This window comes from Zingiber officinale, chromosome 5A, assembly GCF_018446385.1.
Source record: "Zingiber officinale cultivar Zhangliang chromosome 5A, Zo_v1.1, whole genome shotgun sequence".
NCBI lineage: Eukaryota > Viridiplantae > Streptophyta > Magnoliopsida > Zingiberales > Zingiberaceae > Zingiber > Zingiber officinale.
Genome location: NC_055994.1, coordinates 113,693,290 through 113,717,566, shown reverse-complemented (window position 1 = coordinate 113,717,566; position 24,277 = coordinate 113,693,290). Strand labels below are relative to the sequence as shown.

Here is a 24,277-nt window from a genome sequence, read left to right as displayed (position 1 = left end):
AAAAAAAAAAAGAAAAGAGAGTATGATGGGAGAGATTGAGGAGAGAAAAAGTATGCTGAGAGAGAAAGTATGATGAGAAAAAAAGAAGGAAGAGAGTACGATGGAAGAGATTGAGGAGAGAAAAAGTATGCTGAGAGAGAAAGTATGATGAGAAAAAAAGAAGGAAGAGAGTACGATGGAAGAGATTGAGGAGAGAGAAAGTATGATGAGAGAGAAAGGGCAATGAGAAAAAAAAGAGGAAAGAGAGTATGATAGGACAGATTAAGGAGAGAGAAAGTGTGTGATAAAATGATGAGAGAGAAATGATATGAAAGAAAAAATAAATAAATATATTTTGATATTTGATATTAAGGGAGAAAATTTTAGTTTTTGATCAAGGGTATTTTTGGATTAAGAGAATATTTTGATTTATGAAAATAGGGTAATGACTCATTGAAGGGGAGGTACATGAGAATGGGTTATTATCCAATTTCAAGGATTCATTCACTTATTTGTATTCCTAATCCTATAATCCAAATATTAACAATGACAATCAATAATTCCCATTCCCATTCCCATTCCCATTCCCATTTCTTACTCCTATTCCTCTAAACCAAACATCCCCTTAGTCATGAAACAGTTTGATAAAAATATAGTTTTATTCTACATTTTATTTATAAATCACTTATGATGAGGAAAAAGTTAAGTATAAGGAAAAGAATTTACAGCGTGCTTTAAAAAAAAAATTACAAAAGTGCGTTTAGAGCAATAATAAATATGAACACGAGGCTTTCTTTAATATGCTCAAATTGATTGAACATACCGCCTAAATTGCGATTATCGACTAGGGTTCAGCTGTAGGTGAATGGTACGGTGACAGAATGGAGATGGATTTCCCTGCCGCAGAAGAACTCGAGTATCTCGAGTCCAACTCTATCTTCCCCGACGAAGGCGACGAGGACTTTTTCGAGAAGGAAGAAGGAGATACAGCGGCCGCATTCGATGATCTCAATTTCGATGAATCTGTCGCTGGCGGACAGATTCCCCATCAAGGTGAAGTAACCGCGTTATAATGATAACTGATCTTTTCTTATGATCCTCATGGGGTTCTTGATGTTGTCTGTTTATCTGACATGCAGATCGACTGGCAGCCAAGAACCTACATCAAGAAATTACCAAGAAGCGACTTTGGTCGGCAGAGGATGAATCAAAAGAAAATCTTGATCATGAGGCAAGGGCGAAGAGGATAGCGTTGGAAGATGAGTCTGACGAGGATTGGCTCCGCTATTCACCTCAGCGGGAGGCTGTTTCTGATGTCCTCGTTGCGGAGGAGAAAATCCTGTCTCGTTTCTCAGCAGATATTGAAGGGCAGTGCATGCCAGTGACTGCCCCTTCTGGAGCAAGAGTCTACGCTAAAATGAGCTCTGCAGAGATTGGTGGAGGTCGTGGAGAGTTTATGGCAAGGAAGGAGCGAGGAGGTTTGTTTGAGGGTCCTGCCTATTATCATATAATTCCTTGTTAATTGTGTTGTTTCAGAGTGATGCACCTGTCGGTCAATGTGCGAACCACATGAAACTATGAATTCGGGAGAGAACACCAGAGTTTTTCTATGTTTCCGGTTTAAAACTAAAGGAGCCTGGTAAACCTGAGCCTATGTTACACGTCTTTTAAAATTAGCGTAGTCATCCTTTCAAACTGGTCTCATTAGGAAGTTATAAGTTGATATTGAACCATTCCTACATTGTAGACTCATTTCTTCCACAATAAATAAGTATTTTAAGAATAAATGTTTTATTGATAGATAAACATTAAAACTTGTCTATTTCTATAATAGAGAATTATTAGGGTTTACTATATAGTCTCTTTAACCTATATAGACTATTCAATAATCCTAACGTTACATTCTAATCCTTGGAATATATGTTATTCATAAATAGGATCCTACCGGGTCGCTAGCATTTCCCCTTAAAATGGCTTAAAAGTATTATAAAAACCCTACTTGATAGCTCTATCCTATGACCTCTTAAATACTTAGTTAGCAAATCCCCTAAATGATCAGTGGAGTTTATAACAATCTCATTAGATTGCACTTTTTCTCTTCTTTGTGATTTGTTAAATTATTGGATTAGAAACTATATGCATGGAAATTTGATTGTCATAATATAATTTTATTAGCTCTTTAGTAGCATCTACCAACTTGGTCATTAACTGCTTAACCTACATATGCTCGCATATAAGTATGTCCATAGTCATATTCTACCTCAACACTTTATTTGACCATAGAGTTCATATTTTTCTCTTTGAGGAAACCAAATTAGCTCTCAAAAGGACACAATGGTTTGATGTGGATGTCTTGTTTATGGGAGAATCTACCTAATCAGCATTAGGGAGTCCCATTATTAGAAAGTGACTGTGATCTCGATTCGAAGGATCTTTCCTTAAAGCATTCTTTAGGTATCATAATATTGACAAGATTTCCTCATAATGGTCATAACCATAGTTGTGAAAGACGTATGTTTGGCTGCGCCTAGGCGTACGGTGCCTACAGGTTCATGCATTGCTTGAACGAAGCGTGTTTAAGCGCATGCCTTTGAGAGGCAACAATCAAGCGTCAGGCGCTATTTTCTCACCTTATCGATGCCCAACCATTGTGGTGACCGCAGAGGCGTCATGCGAGCCAAATGGCGTCCGCGTCACGCGAGCCTAGCGGCGGCCACGGAGGATGTGTCGCGCGAGCCTAGTTACTCGGTGGATGCTTCGTTTGAGCATCGCGGTCGTGGGCAGTGCTTAACTTGAAGTAAAGCTTTTAATCAAATAAAACTTAAGTAAATAATTTCAATCAACTCTGAGCTATAGTAGGGATGACTTAAATCCGCTTAATTAAACTATAATAAAATTATCCCATTATATATATATATATATATATTAAAAATATAACGGGAAGTGAAGCTTTTAATTAAATAAAACTGAAGTAAATGATTCCAATCAACTCTGAGCTATAGTAGGGATAACTTAAATATGCTTAACTAAACCATAATAAAATTATCCCATTAATTTAATACATGTATTTTTAAAAATATAACTTAAAATTACCTCATGCTTTTAACTAACATATGACTCTTTCTCTCCTCTAGAAACCCTAAACATCAACTTCCCTTGCAAACTTATTTCTCCCTTGCAAACTTACTATATGTTTGAATTGTAAAAATTTATACCCAAATCGCCTTACTTCGGTAAAGTCTGCTTCTCATCTTACGCCTAGCGCCTCAGGTCCCACAACACCCATGTGCTTTTGGGCGCCTCGTGCCTCAAGTAACTATGGTCATAACATGGGGATTTAAGTAACAAATTGATCAAAACTCACTTGTGTACAAATGATACCTTTAATCTTGTAATTGTTGCAGTAATTCCATTTTCCTATAAGCCTAACTTCCCTATAAGCCTAACTTCTTAGATTGACAAAGAACTTATTTTATCATAACATTAATTTGACTTTTAGAATCATGAGTGTTAATTAACTTAGCCGCTATTTTACCAGTTATCTCAAGCATTTTAAGAATATATTTTTGATGGGAGATATAAATCTCATATTGAGTGATCCACTTCTATTTAAAAAAATATCTTATGCACCTTGATACTTGGCGTGAAAGTGTTGATAAAAATATGCTTTCAGCCTTATGATTGTTATGGAAGTATCACCAAGTATGACGATACCATTAACACATATATAGTAAGGAGAATACACTTTGCTTAAGACTGTATAGAGACTTCTTCAATTTCCATACAAGATTACTCTTACTTCTAACTTTTAATCTTGATGGAAATTTAATCATTCTTAATACCCAACTCGTGAAGGGGCATTTAACTAGACTTGCTAAGGGTTAGAATAGGTAGACTGGAATAATCATTGACATAAGTGACAAAGGTCTTAGAATAATCCACTTCATAGACCTTAGTGTTTCACTTAGGAACCAATTGAGCTTTCAACCAACCTACCTTGCATTCGTATAATATTTTCATTATTATTATGCATTGATAACTGTTGACGGGTGACTCATATCTAAATGAAGACCAATGCGAGGGACGTCATGGAAGAAAAATCTGTTAAGTTTTTTTTTAATAGAATTCTTAGACGGGTTTTCATAACAGAATTTTATGATTTTCATAAAAGAATTTTGTTATAGTTTTACCGGGTTTGGGGTTTAGACACTATTTGTAGAGATCATTGTAAACCTATTGCATTATGAGAATCATTGAATACGATTCTCTTATGTAGAGAGAATTCTATTAAAGTTTCAGCCGTTTTTTTTGGAGTAGGCATGTTGTCAAATCACGGTAACTCCTTATTTTTCCTCGTATTTGCTCTTTCTTATGCGTCTTTGTCTCGTTGCTCCGTGCGATTTTTTTCTCTCTTCCTCTTCTTCCGCATTAGAGGTTGAGAGGTGTTGCCTCCCCTCTTTGCGCAATAATTGGTATCAAAGTGAGGTTTTGGCGGATTTCTTCGATATGTCAAGGATGACTTTTGCGAAGTTTGATGGAACTAAAAACTTCGGATTATAGCAGAGAAGGGTCGAGGATTTGTTGGTACAACAAGGCATGGTGAAGGCGGTAGAAGAAAGGAAATTAGAAAGCATGGAGAGATCGGATTGGGAAGAACTTCAGGCGAAGGTAGTGACAACAATCAAACTTTGTCTTATAGATGATGTGATGTACTATGTCATGGACGAGGAGTCATCGATGACAGTTTGGCAAAAGTTAGAAAGCTAATATATGTTACAAGCTATATCTTAAGCAGAAATTATTCGGCTGGAGATGACAGATAGAACCGATCTAAGCCAGCACATGAACAAATTCAACCATATTGTGAGCGATCTGAAGCGGGTTGGTGTGAAGGTCGAAGACGAAGACAAGGTGTTAATGTTGCTAAATTCTCTATCTTCATCTCTTACGAATGAGAATTTGATTACTATTTTAATTTGGGGTAAGGAAACTCTTAAATTGGAGGAGATCACAGATGCATTGCTAGGTTTTCAATAAAGAAGGAAAACAAGCGATAAAGTTTCTCAGGGAGGACTTGTGGTAAATAACAACCAAAAGCGCGGTAGGAGCAAAACTCGGTATGGATTCGGTAGAGACAACAATGCCCATTCTAAGTTGAGAAGGAAGAAGGTGACCACGTGAGTGGAGGCAAAGGTCATATGAAAAGATATTGTCCAGAGATGAAGAAATATGTTGGAGAGAACAAAGGTAATTCGGAAAAATTTGCAAACATAGTTGAATAAGAATTCAGAGAGCGGTGATGAAGATATGCTAGCCATTATGTCGAGTTTGGAGCAACTGACGGATGCATGGATCTTAGACTCTACATGCTCATATCACATGACTTCAAACAAGGAGTGGTTTGAAACCTATAAGGCAGTGAATTTTGGTTCAGTGTTGATGGAAAACGATGCGTCTTGCAGAGTCATCAGAATAGGAAACATTAGAATCAAGATGTTTGATGGTGTGATCGGAATTTTATGTGATGTTAGACACATACCAGATCTAAGGAAGAATTTAATCTCACTAGGCATGATATTGGTTGCAATTACAAATCAATGAGCGGGGTGATAAAGGTTAGTAAGGGAGCTCTGATGGTAATGAAAGGACAAAAGTTAGTAAGGAATATCTATAAGTTGATAGAGACTACAGTTGTAGGTAGAGTCGCTTCAAGTCTGAATCAGACAGTACAATCTCGTGACATATGCGGCTAGAGCATATGGGTGAATGTGAAATGTTGGAACATCACAAGAGAGATTTATTGAAGGACGCAAAGATGTGCAAGCTTAAATTATACAAATTCTGTGTTATTGGGAAATAGAGCGCAGTGAAATTTAAGACAGCAACACACAAGACGGAAGAGATTCTGGACTACGTACATACAGATCTATGGGATTAGCTAGTGTAGCATCACTTGAAGGATACTTGTATTTTATGAGTTTGACTTATGGTTACTTATGAAGGTTTGAGTATACTTTATGCGTCAGTCATAAACTTTTGCAAAGTTTAAATTGTGAAAAAGTGAAGTGGAGAACCAGATGGGAAAGAAGATCAAATGTCTTAGGTCAGACAAAGAGACTGAGTACACAGATTCAAAGTTTCAAGAATTTTGTGAGCAACATGGGATAATGAGACATTTCTCGATTTGTAGGACACCTTAGTAGAACGATGTGGCGGAAGGTTGAACATGACAATAATTGAGAAGACAAGTTGTCTCAGGCTGAATGTAGGGTTAGTAAAGAATTTCTTGGCGGAAGCGATAAACATAACATGTTGTTTTATTAATAAATCACCAAGGGCAGCACTAGAAGGCAAAGTATCAGAGGAAGTATGGACAGAGAATCTAGTAGATTACTCTCATCTTCGAATTTTTGGATGTCTAGCCTATATGCACATAACTAGTGAGGAAAGATCAAAGCTAGATGTGAAATCAAAGCAGTGCATTTTTCTAAGGTATTAGAAAGGAGTTAAAGACTTCAAGGTTTGGGATCCTATGACAAACAAGGTGGTAATCAACAAAGATGTGGTGTTTGACGAGAAGGCAATGCTACAACGTACTCGGGAAGAAGGAAAGGAAATATCACAAAGCAACAAGGAGAAAGATGTTGTGCAGGTGGAGCTAGAGAGTTATGACTCCGATGATCTAGCTCAAAGCACATGGAGAATCGCACTACTTGCAGAACGAAATGAGTTGTAAAGCCATCCACCAGATACGGATTCGAAAACTTGGTATCTTATGCGCTTATCACCAATAGCAGATACCCTACATCTTTTCAGGAAGCAATACATAACTTTGAGAAGGAGAAGTGGATGAGTGCTATGATAGAGAAGATGAAGTTGCTGCATGAGAACCAAACGTGAGATTTAGTGGAACTTCTTGAGGAAAATGTGCTATAGAGTGCAAGTGGGTTATTGCAAAAAAGATGAAAGAGGTTGACAAATTGAAAAGTCTATTGAGTAAGGAATTTGACATGAAAGATTTATGAGAGGGCAAGAAGATTCTTGGGATGGAATTTCACAGGGATAGGCGTAGGGAGATTATAGTTGTTTCAAAGTAGCCATGTGGAGAAAGTGTTGAATATGTTCTACATGAAGAATGTAAAGTCGGTGAGCACGCCCTTGGCGCATCACTTCAAGTTATCTACTAGGCCTAAAGACGGATAAGGAGATCTAAGAGATGTCAAATGTTCCCTTATGCTAGTGTAGTTGATTGTCTGATGTATGTCATGGTTTGCACGAGGCTAGATTTGACGCAAGCAATCAGTATGGTGAGTAAGTTTCTCTCAAATCTGGTCGACCACATTGGGATGCAGGGAAGTGGATTTTCAGATACTTGAGAAATATAATTGATTATGACATCATGTTAATAGACAACCGGAAGATTTTTCAGTTGTTGGATACATAGATACAGACTATGCAGGAGATTTAGATGACAGGTTTGATACGTGTTCACTATGACAGAAGGACCTATCTATTGGAAGTCTATGATACAATCTATTGTTGCATTGTCTACTATGAAGTCGGAGTACATGACAGCAGCTGAAGCAACGAAGAAAGCTTTATGACTTATAGGGTTGGTTTGAGAACTGAGCGTTCAGTAAGGTGGAGTCAAGTTGTTATGCAATAGTCAGAGTGTTATTTATTTGGCGAAGAATCAGTATCATGTGAGGATCAAACATATTGATGTGAGGTCTCATAAGATCAGAGAGCTAATTACTTTTGGAGAAATTCAACTTGAGAAAGTTCACATTACATATAATGTTGCAGACATGCTGACAAAACTAGTGAAGAGAAGTTCAAGCATTGCTTGAATTTGATCCATCTCTCTAGATGCTAGAGGAAGGAAGCCCAGACTTATATATCTGGGTGAAATTTTGCTCATATACTCGTGTACTTCGAAGGGGTGAATATTCGCCAAGGTGGAGATTGTTGACGGGTAACTCATATCTAAATGAAGGCTAGTGCGAGGGCCGTTATGTAACAAAAGTCTGCTAAGTTTATTTTTCGAAACAGAATTCTATTACGATTTTTTATAATAGAATTCTGTTACGATTTTTCTTAACAAAATTCTATTACGATTTTACCAGGTCTGAGATTTAGGCATTATTTATAGGGATTATTGTAAACCTATTATATCATGAGAATCATTGAATGCGATTCTCTTATGTATCATGAGAATAATTGAATGTGTATCATGAGTAGGCACGCCGCCGAACCACGGTAACTCTTCTTCTTCCTTGTATTTGCTCTTTCATGTGCATCTTTGTCTCGTTGCTCTGCATGATCTCTTTCTCTCTTCCTCTTCTTCCGCGTTAGAGGTTGAGCAGTGTTGCCTCCCCTCTTTGCGCAACTGGGAATTTGCAAAGAAGAAGTGCCAACCCTCATGTAACATCAGAATGCAATATTTGCAATTCCTTGACCATAGTGTATCTCCATTTCAAATGTAAAAACTCCTTAAAAAATGGTCTTAGGAATTATAAACTTAAAAGACAATAAAATTAGAATTGCTAGGCGACAATGCAAGATAAGGTAGGAAATGAGAAATATTCTCATGTTGCATTGAATGATGCAGCTAGAGGGGGAGGGCTGAGTAGCCTATCGTTGAAATCTCAAACTTTATACACAAACAATGTAAGTAATGCAACAAAAAAAAAAAAAAAAAAAAGAAAAGACAAAACTAAGAATTCAAGAAGGCTAACAAGCAATTTTATGTTGTTTGAAATCTTCAGCTCCTATGACTCATCAGTGAGTCACTCTACTAAATCTGCTATGTTTTCTCCTTTTTCAAATTCTCCTGGAGGGGGAGAAACATCTTATAATCTTCTTACAAGAATGGAATGTTAAGCACAAAGAAGAGAATATAAGTTTGGTCAACCTTGACCTATTTGGATTTCATCCATTGCACTTACAATATCTTTGTCAAGGAATCTCCACCTACACAGTTGACAAACCATATCAGTAATAGAAATATAAGCTTAAGTTGAACCTTTACCTAAACATCAAATCTATTTGGCCAAATTTGACCACTTGGTTGTGGTTTTATCAACAATCTCTCCAATGTCTCTTCCCCCATATCACTTAATTGATTGAATTCAATCACTTGAGGGATGATTGCCCTAGCAGATGAGAGGTAAAACACTTGTATTTTTCCTCCGTGCAATAGAAATATCCAAGCAAGTTGGATCTGGGAATTGATGGTGGTGAGTAGTGGAGTTTTGTTGCTATATACTATAGGTCCTAAATGGTGGAGGATATGGCGTAGATGTTCTTGTAAGAGAAGGTAATAGAATGGATGAGGTTGTAGAAATAAGTAATGTGGTCACAAACTCAAAAGTAGATTATAAATATGAAAATAACGAAGTGAACTCAATGAAAATGACATTGATAAAGATAAATGCACATTGTAACTTGGGAGAATAGCAATAGTATCTCTTTTGTAATTGAGAGTAAGATAAAGTGAGATACTTGCGACAATTCCTCTCTGTTGAGATAATAAATAGACAAAACAAATACATGTAAAAATGAGTCGATGAATCACCAAATGTGTTCAGAGGTGCTTGAGTCAAGAATCTAGGTAGAAGGCTTAGTGTAATGTATCATAAATGTAGTAGACGCAGCTATATGAGATAACACTTTGATTGTGAGGAAGCATTCATTGTACCTTAGAGCCGATGAAAGATGAGTATACTGCTCAGCAGGAATTGTGATAATAGGCCATGTTCTGAAAATCACTCTAGGTAGCTGTCAAAGCAGAGTCTTGGACTGTTTCAGTTAGTGATTAAGTGGTTCTTCCAAAACGTAGTCTAGGCAGACTGCCTAGGTGGTCGTGGCAAGTTCATTAGAGAAAAATTGATTTATTTTAACAATTGGTTCACTTGTTACCGTGTGATGTTAAATTGTTATCACGCAATATACCAATATAGATTTATAATTGCTATGTTTATTTATAACTTATTTAAATAAATAATCGTTGTTATGTATTTATGCGATTTGTTGTGTTGTGTTTTCTTTGAGCAATTTGAAATATAATGTTTTTTTGTTGTTGATGCTGTGTACTTATCAATTATCATTTGTTTACTTGTGGCTGTTTTGTTTTGATTATTTATCTATTTTATTAATAGTTTTATTGCTGACTACCTAGGCCTCCCGGTCGCTTGCTTATCACATTGGTGGTATGCTGTGGGTTGATGGCCTACCAAACTGCCTTTTAAAACCTTGATAATAGAACTAGAACCAGACGTGATGAGAGTAGATGAATCCTCCTAATTATTTGTGGTTGTGTATTATATGGGTTCTATGGAGGATGATCTGGTGGAGAGCCACGAAGGCAATATAAGACGTCCTCAACAATCCCAGTCTTCCAACAGTGGATACATTTAGGTGCTTACTATGACCTGTACAACCTTTGTCTTTTGTTGCCCATCTCCTCTATCACCATAAGACCCTTCAAATGGCAACTAAGTGTCTAAAATATATTTTTCTACTGGTGGTTTGATATCATTGATGTGCATTTGGCAACAATCTTAACATTCTCATGCAAAAATCTAACCTAGAGAGATTGGAGGTGCCTCTCATGTATACATCAAATAGAGTTTTCATAGGCACTAACTTAGGATGAACTATATGAATTGACATAATACTGAGAAGCTTGTTGAAATTGTTGAGATGATTCTGTACCATCCTTACATTTGATGTAATTGGAATGACATGTTGAAAATCAACATTTATTGACTTATAATTAACCAATATGTATTGTTATCGCTGTGTTGCACTGCTATAACTGAAAGAGAGTTAATCACATGGTAAACTTGAGAGATGTCATCGTACAAATCTTAAGCATGTGAAATAATGAAATGTTCTCACAAGATTGGAATCAATAGACCCTTAGTTGTGCATCAATTTATGCCTTGAACCTCTGGTGCACGCTTGGCCCATAAACCACACTTGAATCACTAGCACACTAAGCATAAATTTTCCCATTTAGCTTTGTGGAGCTAATTATTATGGAGCTAAAAAAGGCCTGAAAAACCAACGATAGGAGGTATTGAGGAGAATCTGACTTTTTAAATTGAAAGACTCAACTCTGTGACACTAAAATAGGTTGAAGATGCTCTAACAATTAAGGAAATCAAACAGGTAAGATCTCCCAAATCAGAGCAGGTGTGGCAATTGAGCAGTGAACTGTTGTTGGTGCAATAGAACCACGGGAGAGACACCACTTGAGGAGTGAGAGACCTGGAGCTTGTCATGAGATCTGGACTCACAAATGAGGGGCACCTCTATTGTTTATGTTCAGTGGGAAGCGCCTTAAGCTGTTCATATACTAGATGCTGGAAGATGATGCAGCAAAAGAGAAGCAGAAGAAGCGGTATATGTGATTGTGATGCATGGAAGCAGTGGGTATCCTCGTGTTTGCTTGTTTCTTATAGGGAGGTTTCTTGCTGCTTATATCAAGATTGTGGTGAAGGAGCAATGGAAGAAATTGTGATGTGTGGAACTAGCAGGTGCCCTCATGGTGTGTGAATGTGTTGTGTGCTTGCATTATGCTCATGGATGATTTGTAATCAAGCAATGTGTGCTTTCAGGATCAAACAGATACAGAGAGAGGGGATCAAATATCAATAGGAACATGATGCTGATAACATGTAAAATGGAAGATTAGGCTATTAGTGTCATGATTCCCAAGTAGTCCCTTCTACCTACATATTCATACTTATAATATTACATTCTAATCCATAATATATGTTATTTGCAAATATCAAAACTTTAATGTATTTGAATGAGAATAAAGTCATTTTAGAATGCGAGAATTGGCAAAAACCTTTCACAATAGATAACATGGAAACAAGAAATTACCACCCAAATCTATTGGAGGATGGCTTAAATTTAAGGATTCACTATTGCGTACAACATAGATGATACATTGGGCTTGAGATCCAACATTTGGATAAGTGCAAGCTACCAAGACTTCATCTTCCAAAAAGGATGAAAATGTCATCTTACAGATGTTTTTACCTTAACTTGGGGATTATTAGATGTTCTACACCTTGGGCAATTATCTTCCCTAAACATGTCTCTGAATTGTCCAATTTTGGAGCATCTTTTTCATCTTGGTAATCTACTGCATTTAGCAACCAACTACATACAACTTTAAGTATACCTTTCAGTCTCTCACAATAAATTGTGATGCAATATTTGGTGTTCATTTTGTTCATTAGCAGGCCTTCTTTCTGAACCTATTAGTGCATTAAACAAAAAGATGGAACAAGAAGCCTTGGCAAAGGTATACGTTTTCGGACAACCTGTCTTCACTATGTTATTTTTGAATTTATTGCTCTTTCTATACAGTTATGATAAAAATGCTCTTTACAATTGAGCACTATTGTTTATATTGTAATGAACATGAAGGCTTTGAAGGGCAGCTTTGGATCAGCAGATAAGCTAGCTCATGCAACAATCAATCAAGTTGATGAACAACTTTGGGTAGATAAATATTCACCAAACTCTTTTAAAGAGCTTCTCAGTGATGAGCGAACAAATCGCGAGGTGAATAAACTACCAATTAACTTCATTTTTCTTGCTCTAACTCTATTTTTTTACATCATCGCATACTTACATTGAGAGTTATTTTCATCTTGATTTTTGTCTTTTTTTGTAGGTACTACTATGGTTGAAGCAATGGGATTCTTCTGTATTTGGATCACATATTACTGCCACAGAGGATGAAGTTTTGTCTGCTTTAAGGCGTCATTCTTCAGGTGTTCAAAATCCTAGATTTGGTGCAAATAGAGGTTTCTTTCACAACAAGGGGCATCCTTTTGGTAATCGATACTCAAAAATGTCTAATTTCTCGGATGGACAAGATAGTCATTTTATAGATGTTCACGAATCATCGGAAAGAAAGACCAGAATGAATCATGCTCCAGAACAAAAGGTTGGTCAAAGTTTCTTAAAAACACACTTTGAGATTCTTTCTATTTGAGCTAACATAAATAAATAAGTTCCAACTTTTTGGTTGAAGTTTTACAAATTCCCTTGCACCTCATGTATTTTCATCACTAAAAGATTTCATGCGCATGATTCTTCACCACTTTCTTTAACACAAGGAATGCACAAGATATATAAAGAAATTATGGTTGTGAAACTCAACTGACATAACAGCAGCAGAGCTGGATTGGAGTTGACACTTGCCAATCCAATTTCTGCTGATAGACTGTGAAGAAATTTAAATGCACCAGAATGGGAAAAACTTATAGAAATTGATTGGTTCTGGTTGATTGGTTCTGGCTGAATTCAAAAAGGGGAAGATTCATCATGCCTCAAAAGGGTCCAGTTCACCATCTCAGGTTAGGTTGACAAAAAATATAATTGAGTTGACCAACCATAATTATTGGAAATGTAGGTCGACCAATCTGTGAAAAAGAGTTGACCAATAGATTGATCTCTGAAAAAGATGGCCGACCAACCCAAGAAAAAGAGTTGACCAATATTCTTCTTTAGAAAAGAGGAACAATCAATCTGAACCAGTGTAGCAGTATAACTGTACGTGGTCTAAAACAGCTTTACACCTCCAATATACTCCAACTATGCTTTACAACACAAGAAATAAGCGAATTTTAACATCCTTCCCATGAAATACACACATTCCCAGGACTAAGATGATTTAAGAGACTATTAAACAATTATAAGAAAGTATTGACAACATTTACCAAGTTTGACATAAGCCTTGAATTTATAGTGTATGCAAATCTAAACACTAGAAAACACCACTGCCCTAACTACAACCACAAACAAAAATACCAAGTAGCACGATACTAGTGACTTTAGTCTAAGCAAAGCATCTTTCCCATTTGCACAGCAACTGCCCTCTTTGAATATGTTATGGCTACACACTTTATCCCACCTAAGAATCTAGAGGCAAATGACAAGCATGAGTATTAATTCACAATGTACAAGCAACTATCGAACAAGTAAAAGAGTGTTCATCATTAATAATAGGCAACACAATTTAAATATAGCTACACTCATGAGTACATATTTGTAACACATGTAATGCAATACCATATGAACCATTACCGCAATATCTCTTATAAAAGCTAACTAAACAAGGGTTTCACCTGGCCACCACTACACTATTCACGCTGCACAACATGTTAGACAACCATTGACAAATTGAATATACAATTGTACATTACATGTATAATTTTATGTGTATCTTGGGCACTTACTGATTGATCAATGGAAATAGGGCCAACAATGATCATAGTGTTCCATGCACATAAGCTCGACATCATGATATGTTCAAAGGCCAACACCTTTTTTTTAGGGTCGACGTTCAAAATGTATGATAAGGTCGATTCCATCATGTTCATACAATAATAACACTCATAGATAGTTAAATTGACCCCACAGTGGGATAAGACTTGGTATATAGTTAAATTTGCCTCCAACAATGCAATTCCAACTATACCTACCTTTGCCACGTTTGGAGAATGAAAGCGTCTCAGACTCCTCCCGACTTCCTTCACCAAGATGAACCTTACATTTCATTCTCCAAAGATTAATACGAATACTATCACAATCACAATGCTCGTCCTTGCCACAGAGACGAAGTGCTTTTCCTCCCTTGTTAGTTGTTCTACAACCAATAAAAATTCATTTTAATATTTGAAAACTTCAACTTGTCTTTTCTTTCCCCTGAAGACCTTGTGTAGTCCTCTAATGTTACCTTTAAGTCACCACTAACACCTTCAATCACAAGAGCAAAATTCCTTTACCTTTAAAGAAGGTGGAATCTCCTAAGTTGCTGCTCCTCCTTTTGCTACCACCAACCCCCGAGAGAGAATGGTTTCCTCTCTATTGTTGCCAACCACCAAGAAACTAAGGAGAGGGAGAAGTGCTCTTCCTAGAAGATGATGAAATTAAAGGGTTTGATTGTTGAGAAGGATCAGACATAAGAGGGGATGTGCCACTCCTCTTGGTAATGAAGGAATACCACCAAAATCGTTGCTCCTCTCTCTCCCCATTCCCCATTTGTCATTAATTTCTCTTGCACACATTGTGTTTCCTTACTTTAACTTTCCTAGATTGAGAAAATGCTCTTTAGTTACTCTCAAGTTATAATAGTCACTTTCAAAATTTCTTCAAGTCCTTATTTAAAGTATGGTTTTTCCCATAGTGTTTCTTCCATGCTTTAAATATAAAAGAATATATCCTGTGCATGAAATATCAGTTGAATTGGTGAAAGTGATGATGTGATTTCTTTTCTGCCAACATGTGGAGCATCACTATAAGCCGAGAGGATTGCAAGGAGTGTTAGAAGAGCTCTGCACCCTTACTCGAGCTCATGAACTGACGTGAAACATCATTCTAGTGGAGGCTGTCATGGATATAGGGTATAGGAAGATGAGGGTTGTGAGCGTTTAGTCATGCCCACAAATTTAAAATTTAAGTATTAATGACTAATAATAGTCGTATACTACAATATGTATCATTTTTGTCCTATTATTTTAAATATTGTTTGTTGATAATTTATTTGTTCCTCTATTTATATTTATTATTATGACATATTACTAAACTGTGGATTCAACTTTCACAAATACCTAAATGGCGCACCATACTTCCAAATTTACCAAGTCATACACTTATTTCCTAAAATATCCGTCCATCTATGCATGCACTAGTCTAACCCACCCAAACCATCAAAACATATTTAAAATCTTGAAAAATGAGCCATGTTTTATATGTTTTAAACTACTGTTTGATTTTTTTTTTTAATTCACAATGGACTAAATAGTTTGTGGAATCAAGATTGGAGGGCATGATTATACTCATGAGAGTCCTGAGAATACATTGGTATTTAGATTGAATATCATAAGTCTAAGTGCTAGTGAGTTTTGACTAAAACTCATTGATGACTATATAGGATTTAGATTCAAAATTTTTGAACATGGGTAGAGTTGCAAGTGTCCCAGGAATATATAGGTATTGTTGTTGAATGAATATGATTAGTCTTAGTCTATTAGTGACTTTGTGATAAAATTACATAAGGTTGAATTTTTTTTTTTGAAAACTCATAGTAGGTTATATAGGGTGTGGAACCAAGGTTGGAGGGCATGGTCAGACTCTAGAGAGTCCTAATAAGATTTGAATTGATTCTGATAAGTCTAAGTCCATCAAATGGTTTTTGGCTAAAATTTATCAATGAGTTTTGGTTGAAAATTACTGATGGCCTTAGACACATTCAAATGAATTAAAATAGAATCAATGCATTTCTAGAAGTCTTTTGAGCCTAAGCATGCCCTGTAACCTTATTTTCACACTCTAGATAGGCAGTTGTGAGTTTTTGTTTTTTTTTTAAATTTATACGGCTGAGTAAATTTTGTTCAAATCACTATTACACTGGCTATCATATTCACTCTCTCAACAATCATATCAATTTATTCCTAGGACTGCTCCTAGGACTCCTAGGATTAGGATTTTGGTCATGTTGAAAATTTCAGATTCTGGGCATTGTACGACCATTAGTAAATTTTAAGCAAACCTCAGTGAGCCAAGACATGGACTTTAAACTTATCATATTCAATTTAAATGAGGACCAATGCATTCCTAGAAGTCTCTTGATTGTAATCATACTCTTCAATTTTGATTTCACACCCTAGATAGGTTGTTGTAAGTTTATGAAATTTATACAACTTTGAGTAAATTTTGCATAAATTCATTGCTAGACTATCATATTCTCTCAACAATAACATCAATGTATTTTTTGGGACTCCCTTAACTTTGGCAATGTTGAAAATTTCATATTCTGGACATTGTACAATTGTTAGTGAGATTTGGCCAAAATTGATTTAGGATTATTAGATTAAGTCTAAATTAGAACCAATACATTCCTAGAAGTCTATTGAGTCTAACCAGGTCCTCTAACATTGGTTTCACACCTTAGATATACTACTATGAGTTTTTACATTTATATAATAAATTTGACATAAACTCGCCATTGGATTTAAGCCTATCATATTCATTCAATAATAACACCAATGTATTCTTGGAACTCTCTTGATTCTAACCATATTTAAAATTTCAAATTCTTGAAATTGTACGACTATTAGTGAGATTTAGTCAAAATTGATAGACTCATCAACGAGTATTGGCCCAAACTCAATGATATTCTTAAACTTTTTAGATTCAATCCAAATCAAGACTAATACATTTTTAGGTCACTCTTGAGTGTAATCATACCCTTCAACCTTGGTTCCACATCCAATTTAGTATGCAATGAATTTTTGATTTTTTTTTAAATTTTATATATTTTTATAAAAAATCACCGATGAACTTAAATTTATCATATTCATTCAACACCACCACCTATATATTCATGAGACTCTTTCGAGTTCAATGAGTCGTAGGGTCGAAGGTCCACGGACGCGCACCAGATGAATAATCTGGGCCGGCTGTGTTAAATTCCGGAGACACCACGCTTTAACCGGGCCAGCATTCACCGCTGATTTACCTCCTCCTAGGATCCTTGTGGGGCCAGGCCTAGGGGGCCGCTGGGCGGCGGGACCCGCCTTTTTGCACAATGAGACTCTTTTGAGTTTGTCCCCTCGGGGCGGTGCGATGGTTAAGACATGAGGTGTTGCCACATGAGGTCTTGGGGTCGAAACTCGGCGTGACCGAGTATAACCTCCCCCATGTCTTGGCCATTTGCACTAATGGCTAGTAGCCACCCGTGATTTACCTCCTCCGTGTTAGCCTAGGGACGGATTGACGGGGGCGCTGGGGGCGAGCGAATCGCCTTTTACCACATGAGACTCTTTCGAGTTTGACCATGATCAAAATTCTGGACCTACAACCATCAACGTGCTTTGGCCAAAACTCACAAATAGACTTAGACTTGTTAGATTCAATCCATAGTTGGATCATCTTGGGACTTTCATAAGCGTAACTATGTATCCTATCTTGGTTCCATACCTTATTTAGTCCGTTGTGAGTTTAATTTTTTTTTTTTAGTTTTTTCTGGAGTAAATTAACCATCTCAAAACCCTACATTTTATGAGATTTTTGGTAGCTCGGGTGATTCAAACAGAGGAGTATTTTAAGAAAGATGTGCAAGATTGATAAATTTAAAAGTGTGGTTGCGCGATTTAGGTATTTGTGAAAGTTCAGTGGGTGGTTCAATCAAATGTTGTTATTATTCATTATGTTGATATTACTTTTTATTTTTTGTTAATAAAAAAAGCTATAACTATTATTAATATAATACTAATATTATATGAATATCTAATTGAAAAAAATATTTGAGATGATTTACTAATTTAATTATTATTAAATTTGAATGGGATTAAATATTGATTTTTTTTTTTATGAAAGTGACTATTTCATCATATTTGTAGGATCTAACATAACTTTATAACTAATTTAATATGGGGCAAGGTCATAACACATATAACTTGAAATTAAAATTTTCTCATATTCTAGCATTTGTCTAGAAACTAGTAGCTTTAATACTCCCACTTAAACTAGAGAATAGTTCTCATCTATGTTTAACTTAATATGTAGAATTGCAAAAGCCCAAGAATTAAGGATATGTATGAGGATATAATAATAAGAGTAAAAACTTCAGACAGATTAATTGAAGCGTTCCCCATAAAGATAGGGTTACATCAAGAATCAATTCTAAGTCCATATCTTGTTACACTAATTATGGATGAATTCACATCCAAGATACAATACTGCAGTGCATATTACTTGTAGATGATATTGTTTTGTTAGATGAGACACGAGTAAATGTTAAACTCAAATCTGGGCGAGAAACGATAGAAGTGAAAGATTTTAAACTTAGTAGAGTGAAGACAAAATATATGTAATTTAAATTTAATAATATTATACATAATGACACAATTGTTAAAATAAAAGATGACGAGTTGTGTAATTGAGAGTTTTAAGTATTTAGGATCATTTTTATAAAAAGATGAAGGGATTGAGAGAAATATCTTATATAGATTACAAGCAGGATGGTTAAATGGAGGAGAGCGTTAGGTGTTCTTTGTGATCGTAAAGTACTTCTAAGACAAAGGAAAGTTTTACAAAATGATGGTTAAACCTGTTTATATGAAGCTACATGTTGGGTTATGACGATAGCACATAAGTAGAAGATGAGAATTGCAGAGATAAAGATATTAAGTTGGATGTGTAGACATACAAGGATGGACAAGATAAGAAATAAAAATATTAGAGAGAAAGTCGGGGTTGCACTTATTGAGGGAAAACTTCGGGAGACATGTTTAAGATGACACGAACATGTACTTAGATGACCATAAATGTTTTAGTTAGGCAATGTGAAATTATAACAAATATGCACATTAGACGAGGAAGAAGATGATAAAAAAAGACTTGATTAGCAATAATAAAATAATATAAAATTTATTTAAATATAAATGATATAGTAGGGGATAGAGCCTAGTAGCGTAGAAGGATCCATATAGTCTACCCCAACTTGTTGGATAAGACTTGGTTGTTGTTGTTGTTACTGCAAAAGTCTAAGAAAAGAAAAGGATGGGCTGATTTAGGTCCTTAACATCATACATGAAGATGGCAGACTTTGGATTGTATAACTCTAAAATGCAGTCTAGATGGCTACCTAATGTAGAAATGGTTAGGGATTACTTTGTTCGATGATTAAGTGACCCCTTTTAGGCGGTCATTTCAAAAAGCATTCCTCTTAGGCACCCTAGGTGGTCCACTTAGGCTGAAACGATCCTAAGTTTTTTTTTTTTTTTTTGCATCATATAACATTTCAATAAATAAGAAAACTGTTTGTAATCAATAAACTAGTCGTACATCCTAGGGATCTAAATTGAAAACTACTTTATTCTCTCTAAATCATAATTGATGTTTATTTATTCTTTATGCGGAATCGGAAGGTCCTCGGGAGTGTACTGTCCAACCCAGTCTGGTCAAAGGTCCAAGCCTCTAACGTCATCTGTTTCTACACCTGCAACAAACTAAACCTAGTGAGTTTAACTCAGCACCTCCTAACCATAGCAACAAAATTCCTTATCTAGTCGCATGCATCATTAAATTTACCTTTATTTGGAATTTGTTGCCAAACATACAAGTAAACAGGCATATAAACATTTTTTTTTTCATAAATCAATAAACTATGAGTATCACTCAGCATTATTTTTGAGTATCCTTCAATCATTACATTAAGGAGCATTTTTCTTTAGCATTTATCGTATATCATTCTTAGGTGGAGATGCATTAGTCATTCTTTATCCTTTGTTTGATTGATCAATCTGTTTAACCTTGGTACCAGGTGATGGGGCGTCAGCAACTCTCGTCACTGGACCGTGGCCAAACATGGAAATCTGATGTTAGGGTCCTTCTGGGACCTTGTCCCGTAAACGGGTCCCTCTGAGGCCTTGACATTAAATTTATGTAAGGCCCCATAAACATGTTTGTCATTACTCTACAAAAGTCCAATAAACATGTATAACATTAAATTTATGTAAAGCTATTAAGCATACTTGTCATTAATCTACAAAAGTCTAATAAACATTTATAATATTAAATTTATGTAAGGCCTAATAAACATGCTTGTCATTACTCTACAAAGTCTAGTAAACATGTATAACTTTAAATTTATGTAAAACCTATAAACATGCATATCATAAATCTACAAAGAAGTCGAAACAATCATCTACAGTACTCGTTTATTTTATTGTTTTGCGATTACTCATGGCGATGCCACGACACCTATCTTCCGCGGACAAAAAGGTGCCCAACTATTTATCAGACCTGCTGTTCACTCTTCCCAACAACCATCCGAAAATCTGCTACATACTACCCTTGAACTCCCCTCGAAATATGCTGCCCACGATCTCAAACAATCCTAAAAAAAAATCTACTACATACCACCCTCAAGCACCCCTCAAAGATTGCTACGCACGACCTCAAACAACTTCCGAAATCTGCTATGTACCTCCCTCAAGCACCCCTCGAATTCTGCGGCACACGACCTCGAACAACCTTCTAGAAATCTGCTACGTATCTCCATCAAGCACCCCTCGAAATCTACCGCACACGACCTCGAACAACCTTCCAGAAATCTACTACTCTTAGCCTTCAAATCCACCTCGAAAACTTGCTGTAAATAATTCAAATATCCCACAAAACCTACAACTTGAAGCCCTCCATCCCCCTTGAAAACCTGCTGCATATACATGTTCGAAGACATAGGAAGAGAAGTTGAAAACCTGACGCGTTTACAGATTTGAAGGTATAGGAGGAAAATCTACTACATGAACAAATTTAAGGTGTAGAAAGAAAAGGGTTTAAGAGGTGCCTTGCTCGGAGGCTTGGTGACGACGAGGAGCAGCGGTGGGCGTCCCTTTGGTCTCGTTCTTCTTTCCAAGGTCGAAGCCAAGAACTCTCCCTCCCCCTTTCTTTTCTCCCGCCGAGACTTCTCCCTCCCCCTTTTCTTTTCTTCCGCCGAGAGGCTCCTTTCTCTTTTTTTTTTTTTCCTTCCCTCTTCACCACCCCTTTTATAAGAACTAAACTCTAGGGTTAGGTCTAGTCCTCACCAATTGGGCCGAGCCCATGTGTCCATTAGTTTGTTATTAGTAAATTAACCCCCCCTTTTTAAGTAAAATAAAGAGCCTATTATCATGTCCCCCCCTCTCCCCCTTAATTGGATTTCGTCCTCGAAATTTTAAACTTACCAATTAACTTCGGGTAGCGGTCCCTCATGTCAGCTTTTGTCTCCTAAGCGGCCTCCTCATCAGCGTGGTTCAACCACTTGACCTTGACCATCTTGACCATCCGGTTCTGTAGTTTCCTCTCTTGCTGATCCAGTATCTGTATGGGTCTCTCCTCATAGGACAATTCTGGGATAAGTTGTAATGGTTCGAAATTCAACACGTGGGAGGGATTCGACATGTACTTGCGCAGCATTGAAACATGGAACACATTATGCACTCCTGCAAGATTAGGTGGCAAGGCCACATGATATGCCAATGTTCCCACCCTGTCCAAGATTTCGAAGGGCCCAATGCATCTTGGGCTAAGCTTACCTTTCTTGCCAAATCTCATAGCACCCTTAATCGGTGCTATCTTCACAAAAACGTGATCACCAACTGCAAATTCTAGGTCCCTTCTCCTTTTGTCAGCATAGCTCTTTTGTCGACTTTGAGCAATCTTCATTCTCTTCCTACTCCTAGCTACTAGGTCCGCCGTATGCCTCACGATTTCTGGACCCACCTCTACCCTCTCTCCCACTTCATCCCAATGGGTGGGGGATCTGCATTTCCTTCTATAAAGTGTCCCATAAGGAGTCATGCCTATAGATGATTAATAACTGTTGTTATAAGTGAACTCCACAAGTGGTAGCTTTGATTCCCAACTTCCTTGGAAATCAATCACACACACTCGCAATAAGTCTTCTAAAATTTGTATCACCCTCTCCAATTAATCATCTGTTTGGGGGTGAAATGCTGTACTAAATAATAGTTTAGTCCCATGGCCGAATGCAAACTTTTCCAGAAAGTCGAGGTGAACCTTGGATCTCTGTTCGATACTATAGAAACGGAAATCCCATGCAATCTGACTATTTTCCGGACGTACAACTCTGTATACTGAGTCATGGAGAAGGTTGTCTTCACTAGTAGGAAATGTGCCGACTCAGTGAGTTGATCGACTATCACCCATATGGCATTAAAGCCTTTCACCGTCTTCGGTAGGCCTACTACAAAATCCATGGTGATGTCTCCCATTTCCACTCGGGAATTGGAAGTGGCTTAAGCATCCCTACTAGCCTCTGATGTTCTGCTTTGACTTGTTGACAAATTAAACATTCCGATACGAAACGCGCTATGTCACGCTTCATACCTGGCCACCAATAAAGTAACTGCAGGTCCTTATACATCTTTGTACCCCTTGGATGAATAGAATATGGAATATTATGAGCTTCTATCAAAATCTCAACTCTAAGTGAGTTAACACCAGGAGCCAGAGTCGACATCGGTATTTGAAAATACCATCTTCGACTGAATGTAAACCCAAACCCTTAGATTCATCCTTCTGTATTCACTTCTGTAGCTGCCCATCAATAGCTTGTCCTGTCTGAATTTTGTCCCTCAAGCTAGACTGTACGATTAAAGTGGTTAAGTTGGGAGCCTGGCCCCTAGCATATATCTCGATGTTAAATCCTTGAATTTCCGTCTCTTCTTTGTACCGATAGTTGTGTGATGACTACTGTTTTCCTACTCAAGGCATCATCAACCACATTAGCTTTTCCGGGGTGGTAGCTAATATCACAAGTGTAGTCCTTCACAAGCTCTAGCCATCTTCTCTGTCTCATGTTCAGCTCTTTCTGGGTGAAGATGTACTTTAGGCTTTTGTGGTCAGTAAAGATTTTGCACTTCTCCCTATACAAATAGTGTCTCCATATCTTGAGAGCAAACACAATTGCTGCCAGTTCAAGATCATGAGTCAGATAATTCTTTTCATGCACTTTTAACTGTCAGGACGCATATGCAATGACTCGATCGTGCTGCATTAGAACCGCACCCAAACGTAGCCTTGAAGAATCTATATACAACACATACTCTCCTTGTCTTAATGACATAGCTAAAACTGACGCTGTAGTAAGCGCTTGCTTCAACTGCTCAAAACTGTCTTGATAATCAGCTCCTCATATAAACTTAGCATTCTTCTTCGTCAGGGCCGTCAAGGGCACTGTAATGGAAGAAAAGCCCTTGATGAATTTCCGATAGTAGCCCGCCAAACCCAAGAAACTGTGTATCTCGGTTGCATTTTTAGGCATTGCCCATCCTCTGACCACCTCGACTTTAATAGGATCTACTTCTACCCCATCCTTTGAAATAACGTGATCCAGGAATACTACTTTCTCTAACTAGAACTCGCCTTGCTAAACTTTGCAAACAACTTTCGGTCTTGCAATATTTGCAAAGCGATCCTCAAGTGTTGACTATGCTCTTCCCTGCTCCTCGAATAGATCAAAATGTCATCTATAAATACAATAATGAATTGATCAAGATATAGTTGAAATACGCGATTCATGAGATCCATGAAGATCGTTGGGGCATTTGTCATTCCGAATGACATCACCATAAACTCATAATGTCCATATCGCGTCCTGAATCTAATCCTTTAGTTCTTTCATTTCTGCCGGAGCGAGTCGATACGGTGCCTTAGAGATTGGCATGGTACCCGGTATCAGCTCAATGGAAAATTT

General features: G+C 36.9%; 1 protein-coding gene across 3 annotated transcripts in view; it reads left to right on the top strand.

Annotated features, from left to right (window-relative positions):
• The first annotated feature begins 767 nt into the window (after positions 1-767).
• The window catches only part of LOC121981409 (chromosome transmission fidelity protein 18 homolog), a 92,766-nt gene continuing 69,256 nt past the window's right edge, over positions 768-24,277 (top strand). The window contains exons 1-5 of one of the 3 annotated variants that reach the window (XM_042533906.1): positions 768-1,032; positions 1,119-1,457; positions 12,240-12,301; positions 12,427-12,564; positions 12,677-12,952. In XM_042533906.1, coding sequence (XP_042389840.1) covers positions 861-1,032; positions 1,119-1,457; positions 12,240-12,301; positions 12,427-12,564; positions 12,677-12,952 — 987 coding nt within the window. In that variant the 5' untranslated portion in view covers positions 768-860. Of the gene's footprint in view, positions 1,033-1,118; positions 1,470-12,236; positions 12,302-12,426; positions 12,565-12,676; positions 12,953-24,277 lie in introns of all 3 variants that reach the window. The other 2 variants (XM_042533905.1, XM_042533904.1) reach the window with 2 other exon arrangements.